The 8,291-nt window shown below is 32.1% G+C and overlaps 2 protein-coding genes across 2 annotated transcripts; both read right to left on the bottom strand.

Moving 5' to 3' along the window:
* Positions 1-2,845: 2,845 nt before the first annotated feature.
* On the bottom strand, positions 2,846-6,562 carry LOC106795404 (receptor-like protein EIX2). The gene is made up of 2 exons (XM_026124664.2): positions 4,355-6,562; positions 2,846-3,309 (listed from the first exon to the last, which is right to left on the bottom strand). Exon 1 carries the CDS (start codon positions 6,557-6,559, stop codon positions 4,358-4,360), a length of 2,202 nt encoding a protein of 733 aa, XP_025980449.2. The 5' UTR covers positions 6,560-6,562; the 3' UTR covers positions 2,846-3,309; positions 4,355-4,357.
* Positions 6,563-6,612: 50 nt separating this feature from the next.
* LOC121173146 (probable inactive leucine-rich repeat receptor kinase XIAO) lies at positions 6,613-8,091 on the bottom strand. The gene has a single exon (XM_041007206.1). The coding sequence runs from the start codon at positions 8,089-8,091 to the stop codon at positions 6,613-6,615; it is 1,479 nt and encodes a 492-aa protein (XP_040863140.1).
* Positions 8,092-8,291: the final 200 nt, after the last annotated feature.

The raw sequence follows: 8,291 nt of genomic DNA on the forward strand, positions 1-8,291 counted from the left end.
TGTAGAAGTTTAGAATAGTGATCACCCTGCTATGTGCTATACAGTGAGTGTGAGCTGCTATCAGAGACTAACAATTATTGTTTTTAACTGTTAATTCATGTATCGGCATAAGCGTTTGTGGTGTTCGGTGTAAATTGATGAGCCATGAAGAACAAATTTATCCAATTGGATATTTTATAAATATCTTGGGTCATCTCCCCCATGTGTGGGTGGGTTTACACTGCATTATGGCATCTACTTTTATCATGTATTTTGAGATGATTGTCTATGCAATCATATTTTGGTTCAAACATTCTCCAGGAAGTCTCTTGATATAACATGACCCAATAATTTGTAAGATAAGAGAATCTTGATGCATATGTCATTTTTGTTGATGATTTCACTCAAAAGTTTGAATTTATTATTATTATTATTATTATTAAGGGAGAGAGACACTCCGAATCATTTTACATATTTTAAATAAAAAAGAAAAAGAAAAAATTTAAAAGTTAAAATAAAATAACTAACATAAGAGTGGTGGATAGTTATTAGGAGAGGATAGTAGAAGTTCACAAATTAATAAAGAATATAATCGTCTAAAATTTATGGATACTAAAAGGGTATTCTTTTATTAATAACTAAAGGATAGATCACGTCTTTCTAAATTTTAAAAAATAAGTAAAACAATTTAAAAAGATAAAAATTAAATACATTTAATAAAAAACATGATAGAATAAAAAAATATTAATAATATAGAAGTAGTGGAAAGTTACAGTAGGTTAGAAGAAAATTTTTAAAATTTTAGAAATGATTTAAAAGTAAAATTATCTAATGTAATATGGATACCAAATGGAGATATTTTGTTTATTATTAGTATAGATTAATAATTAATAATATAAATTATTGTTATTGTTTCTTTCTTAAAATAAAAGGCATGCATAGTTTGAAAATTGGAGCGATATCCATATAATTGAAACATATTGTGTCAAATTATTTTGGTCTAATTATAACAAACTGATGATGATAGATTCATTCATTCAAAATATGTGCATGGAATTTTCTAATTTTTTTATTCTTAAAAAATTGAAAATGAGGCCTTTATCAAAATGTTTAGCTCAATAATGTTTTTGTCAAACCGAGATTTTGAATAAGAGAAAGATGCATGTAAATTATTGATATAATACATTGTAATTTATATTTCATTACAAGCATAATGCTAATAACTATCGAAACATGATATAAGAATCTCAATTGACACTCAAGAAATGTAAAACATCATAATTTCTAACTTATTGTCTTTTCCAAGCATTAACAAGCTTATAAATTGGAATCATCCAAGAGGGCCAGTGTCTTTAAGGGACTGAAAATTTTTATAAAAAAAAAAGAAAGAAAGAAAAGAAAACAGAATGTTAGTTTCCAAAATGTGTAAATGAAAATAAATAAAATTCTTATACCTATAAAAAGAAATTTATAGAAATTGAAGTAATAAGAATAATAACATAAAGTTAATGATAGATTAAAATCACAATAGTTTATAAGAAAAACATTTATAGTAATAATGGCGATCACCAATATTTTAGGATTAAGTATTGAACATCAATAATTATTAATTTAATGATTATACAATAATAATATAGTTTTATACTATTAATTAATTTTTATATAAATTTTGTAAAATTCTAAAAACTTATCATATTCACATTAGTAAATAATTGAATGACAATATAAAATAACATTTAAAAGTGGATATTTGTTAAAATTGAGGAATTAAAAAATGCTGGTTCAATTGAATACTGTGATGGGTATATGGCACTAGAGTCATCTGATCCATTTTTATTTCCACTTAAAATGGTAACTAGTACATGTAAGTTGTAACCAAGGATTTCATACTAACAATGTCACACAGGTGGAAGAAGGAAAGTGTGTATTTCCAATAGAATATCTTTTACCATGTACATGAACTTACAGATATCTGATTAAATGCAGGTGGCTGCAAGTTTTGCATCCGACGGATATGTAATGAATGAGTTGAAGCACGGGAATGATTTGTATGGTGAAGGAGGTTCAAGGAAGAAACAACAGCTCACTTATTTCCTTTAAATTGTGGAATGCTACTTTTATTTTTGGATTTGTGACCATTCATCCTCAATGATACCTTTAACAAAGGAAGGAGTCCTTCATCAGACATGTTGAACTCAAAGCATGCCCAAATGTCTCACTATATCACAAATGTCACAGAGATATCATGATTCCCAGAAAAGCACAAGTTTTACCACACACATCTATTCTCTAAAGGACGTGTGGATCGTCATGCACTATGTCTGGGAATGGGTTCTCGGTTTTCGTTTGGATTGTCTTCAAACAAATAAGCACCTGTATTAGGGGATTTATATTATGTCATGCATGGTTTTGGAAGATGCAATGGCTTTGTAGGAAGTAGGAATATTTTACACCAAACATTTTAGGTATGCTGTATTATATAATCAGAATTTTGTAAATTGATTGTGCAACTGTACTGCTTAATAATTAAAATTGGAAAGCTTCTATCTTATCTAATTGTAACAGACAACTTCATAAATGTTGCTGCCTTGTACTCAAATTGTGTTTAAAATAAACAACTTATTCATTCTCTATATGGTATCAGTCTAAGCTTATTCGTGACTTTGAAGGCTACGTCATTGGCAAAACACCTTGCCCTCTTTTGATGAGTTATTTTTTAAATTGCAGAACTATGAGATGTATCTCAAACGTGATGAGCACCTCAATCACCACTCCTCCATCAGTGCCAACTTTGCCAATCACCTCTGCTCACACCACTCTACCAGAGGGTGCAATTAGCATTACCCATCTTTGCATTGCCCAAGTTTAAGATCAGTTTTTGCTGCAGTAATTCACATTCAATTCCTTGGCAATGAATCCTTTTAATCTCATGTAACTTAATTCCTTAAATGAAATCATGAGACTAATGTACAAAAGCACAACAAAATCCCTAGACCAAACACGGTTTACTATTTCTACATAAGCAAAGAGCATGACCCAAAAATCAAGAAACAATAACCAAACATCTCAATTCCCATTATTATGAAGATTCATCAACTTAATAAAAAAACAACTAGTTCAGATTTAAAGACCAAACTACAAACAAAATGCTTAGAAATTAATAAGGAAAATAAACTAGATCACAATCACAATTGGCTCCCTCAAGCTCTAGAAGCCTTCCTTAATTCTCTCTCCAAATCCAACAGTGAGAGATGCATGCCTTCTCACCTCCAAAAGTTTCTCTTTGCATTTTCCACCTCAACAAGCTGGCAGCTAGAATTCAAAATTTTTCTGCCAAAAATTAAAATATTGATCCTTCAAAATTTGTCCTCAACTAGAAATAATAAAAATTAAAGAAAAAATTGAAATTCCAAGAAAATCACCAAGACTAAAAGCTATATAAAAAGTAGAAAGTGAGATAGAAAAACTACCTCAAACTTAATTATATTCTCTATTTTACACTTAATAACTTGCAAGGAGCAAAAAGATATATCAAGAAAAAATGTTATTTATATTGAGTTATTATTTAGCGATTAGAAAATAAGTTAAAGTATTTTGATTTGTTTAATATGAAATGTTAGTGTAAAGAAGTTTAATAACCTACGTAACAATCATCATTCCTTTAATTTATTTAACTAATACGAAATGATATGAAAATAAATAAAATTAAATATATTAATATAATATTAATAGATGCCCATGTAAAAATTCAATACATTGAAGTTAATACTAATTAGTAATTGAACTCTTTCAACTGATTATATGCTTTTTAGAAAAGTATTTTATCAAAAATTGATTATATTACGAGATTAACAAGATTCCAAAATATGATTTGTAGTCATGTTAAAAGAGATTTTGAGATAAGAATATTTAAAATATGAAAAATTTAGATCCCTCCAATATATATGCACAACTCATTGAATATATATTTTCAAGCATCGTATCGTTATTGAATATTAAATTACAAATTAGTATTTTATAAACAATCTAATCTAGATTTCGGAAATGCAAAACAAAGATGCATGCACGTTAAACTTTTCTTTTTCGTTATCATATAACTGCTTGCTCATCTTTAGTTAAAACTAGTTCATTCAAAGATATATCATATATGTTCTAGCTAGTCTTCTTTTAAGAAGAAAACCGGACTACGACTTGTTTATCTGCAGTGTGATAGTAAATTATGGTTCGTGTTGATGAATAATTGTTTTTTTATTAATTTTTGACTGAAGGTCAAAACAAAAGAGAAAAACACGGTCTAGTTGTAAACAAAGGTTTGTGACTTCTATTTATCATAAAGGAAAATGAAGTATATATATGAAGACTAAAATATTATTACCAGCTATCCTCTGTGACACCACTTGAAAACTTTCACTGCTGCCATGACATAAATAGCGTCTGACAAATTGCTTATGAATTTGAAATAAGCATGTCTCCAAGAACGCTTTATTAAGATTGAGCCAAAGACGCCACAGAAGCTTATAACAAATCCAATTGCCATACTCATGTAAAATTCACAGGTGAAAAACAAATTTTCATCTTCAGGAAGTTTAACAATTGGTTCCTGTGCAGGCTTCCCATCAATACACAATTTCTCTAGTGGCGGTCCACAAAGATCAAGATTATCTTCATAACATGAGGCATTGAAACTCTGTAATTGTGTACCAGTTGGAATCTCTCCAGATAGATTGTTATGTGACAAATCTAACACGCCGAGTCGATCAATTTGAGTAAGACTTGAAGGAATTGAACCAACTAGATGGTTTCTTGACAAATCAAGAAAGTCAAGTGATGTTAACTTTCCAATATTTGAAGGAATTTTTCCAGTCAAATGGTTTCTTGATAAATTCAATGAAACCAATTCAAATAAATTCTCTATTTCCAGTGGAATTTCTCCAGAAAAGTGATTGCTTGAGAGATCAATGCTTTTTAAAAGTAGTATTACATTATTTTTGAACATTTGTTCTGAACCTTTCCACATCAAGAGTGCATTCAAATCATATGTACGATTACCTGACATGTCATGGGTTTCGAAAAGATATGAATGTCCTTGATAATCTCTTGAAGATGTCTTTTGAGTCATCGAAGTAAAAATTTTTATGCATTTAGGAATTTGTCCAGACATGCTGTTTAGTGAGAGATCCAAGACTTGAATGTTACTTAGGTAGCAAATTTTCAATGGTAAACTTCCATGGAAATTATTTCTTCCCAAACTTAAAAATTGCAACTCTTGTAGTTCGCTCCCAATCCAAGTAGGGATGAGCCCTGATAATCTATTTTCTGCAATATCCAACATTACTAGATTTGTGCAACTCCTCAAGGAGAAAGGTATCTCATCTGTTAAGTTGTTGTTTCTCAATAGCAATGCTTGAAGATGAAGAAGAGATCCCATGGATGTAGGTATTCTTCCTGAAAAATTATTGTGACTTAAGTCCAAATAAGATAATGACTTGAAATGACTCCAACAATCCGGAATTTTTCCAGAGAAATGATTATTTGAAATGTCTAATTGGTATAAACTTTCAACAGTACCATTCACACATAAAAAGGAACGAGAATCTGAGAATTTATTTTTGGATAAATCAAGATACAGGGAACCTCGCAGAAATGGTGGAATAGGGCCATCAAATTGATTTGATCCAAGAATTAGGGAATGATAAAGATTCTTTAGTGGAAAATTTGGAATTATACCATGGAGATTATTGTATGAAATATTCATTGAAATCTCTTCTCGGAATGCTAAATTAGCCCAAAACCACTTTGGAACCATATCTGCTATTCCAGCATTTGAAATGTCAATATCCCCAAATTGATTTTGTGTCTCCAACCATTTTGGAAATACTGGACCTAGCTTGCATGATCTCAGTCCTATGTAGCTCAATTGAAATGGTGGAACCCAATTTTGTCTAAATGCCAAGGACAATAACGAGTTGTCAGATAACTCCAAGAAGTATAACATAGACATATTAGCGAAATGATAGTCAGTGAGCACACCCTTTAAGGAATTTGATTGCATATCTAGTCTCTTCAGTTGGGGTGGAAATTTATAATCTTTAGGAATCTCTCCATTTAGCTTGTTTCCATGAAGATCTAATTCTTTTAAAATTGAGAATATTGAGAAGTCGGGTAATGTGCCGTTGATTTGATTCATGCCTAGATATAACTGTTCCAATGAATATCTAGCACATCCAGACAAGTAGTGGATTATCATTGGAAACTCTTCACTCAAGCTATTATTAGACATGTCCAATGAGCGCAAAGCACATGCATTCCCAAATGATTTTGGAATTCCACCTTCTAAATTGTTTGATCTGATTGACAAAGACTCCAACAGAGATGGAAATTTGCTACTCTCTGGAGTTTTGCCATTTAATTGATTTGCTGAAAGATCCAATGTTTTCAAGACAGAAAATATTGAAAGGTCAGGAAGCGTACCCTTGATTTGATTTCCTTCCAAGTTCAGTTCTTGCAGCGAGAATCTGACACACCCAGACAATTGATGGATTATCACCGAAAGCTCTTTATTCAATTTGTTACCAGACATATCCAGTGAGCTCAAAGCACACGAATTCCCAAATGATTTGGGAATTCCACCCTCTATGAGTTTGATCTGATTGACAGAAATTTCAAATGAAACGGTAAGCTGATGCCTTCAGGTATGTTTCCACTTAATTGATTTCCATCAAGAAACAATGATTTTAGAGATGAGAATACTGAAAGGTCAGTTAAAGAGCCGGTGATTTGATTATCTGACAAATCCAATTCTTGTAATGAGTGTTTAACACAACCACTAGACAAATTATGAAGGATTGATGGAAGGTCTTCACTCAAATGGTTTTCTCGCATGTACAAAGAATGTAAGGTGCATATATTCGCGAAGGATTTCAAATCCTCACCCTTGAATATATTACTTGAGAGGTCGAGGTGCTCAAGAGAATTCATTACATGGCCAAAATGGTTTGATGTGGAACCCTCCAAGAGGTTATCACTAAGGTCAAGCTCAACAAGGTTGGAAGTGACGTTGGACAGCCTCTGGAGTATCATTGATGACGTGAAGCTGTTCACGGAAAGATCAAGGATGGAAAGGGAACTAGAAAAATTGAATTTCGAGGGCCTTAGTGAAAGGATAAAATGATCGGAAAGGCTACAATCAAATAATCTCAGTTCTCTAAGTTTTGGTAGCTTGGCAATCATTTGGAGGAAGCTATGAGAAGTGTTGAGATTAGATATGTTGTACAAGGAAAGATGGGTTAAAGAAATGAGATTAGACAGCCAATGATCTCCATCGTCAATTTTGGGAGCACCAACATCATCAGAATATCTGCCAAGATAAAGCTTCTGCAAATTTGAAAGGTTCCCAAGTTGGGACGGTATACTTCCTTCTAAAGAATTGAACCTGAGATTAAGAAGCTGCAACTGGGAGAGATTTCCAATTTGAGAGGGTATATTTCCTTCTAAAGAATTGTCACCTAGATCAAGATGCTGCAACTGGGAGAGACTTCCAATTTGAGAGGGTATTTTTCCTTCAAATTGGTTGCCCCCGAGATCAAGATACTGCAACTGGGAGAGATTTCCAAGTTGACGTGGGATTGAACCCTCCAGATAAAAATTCCCAGCAAGATCTAAGTATTTCAAATGAGAAAGAGAGCCAAACTGAGTTGGAATTTTTCCGCCAAATTGAGAACATGACAGATCAAGGTATCTCAAGTTGCTGAGAGAACCAAGAAACTCTGGGATTCCTCTGCCTCGAAAATCATTCCAACTGAGGTTTAAATACTTTAATTGTTGCAACTCCATCAACGACTTGTGGATCTCTCCCCTCATATAACGTAGCGAGGCAACAGTGATACTATTGAAGGCATATGAATAATGAAACTGACCGGGAAGGTGGAGCATTAGGACATGGCCGGTGAGGTTGCTGCAGCGAATCCCTTCCCATCGGCAGCAATCAGCTGTGGTCCAAGAAGAGAGCATGCCATAGGGATCCAGGAGGGCAGCCTTGAATTGGAGGAGTGCTTCCCTCTCAGTCTTAATGCACATAATATGGTGTTGAGCAGAAACAAGAGCCTGCAACATCATTAATATTATTATGCCTTTCATGAATTTCAAACCAACTGGACTTTATTTTTTACTTTTAATAAATAACAGTAAAAAAAAGTTTTAGATATTCATACTTTTAATAAAAAATCCTTTTAGGATATTTTAAATTAAAAAAATTTGTAATACACGGATAAAATATATATAAAAAAAACTCTTCAATAAAATTTATGGAAATT

Source organism: Glycine max, chromosome 12, assembly GCF_000004515.6.
Source record: "Glycine max cultivar Williams 82 chromosome 12, Glycine_max_v4.0, whole genome shotgun sequence".
Taxonomy (NCBI): Eukaryota; Viridiplantae; Streptophyta; class Magnoliopsida; order Fabales; family Fabaceae; genus Glycine; species Glycine max.

What these genes read in the sequence shown, in the direction of transcription:
- LOC106795404 (XM_026124664.2), bottom strand. Translation starts at nt 6,559, where the DNA reads ATGTCTGGTAACAAATTGAATAAAGAGCTTTCGGTGATAATCCATCAA.
- LOC121173146 (XM_041007206.1), bottom strand. Translation starts at nt 8,091, where the DNA reads ATGTTGCAGGCTCTTGTTTCTGCTCAACACCATATTATGTGCATTAAG.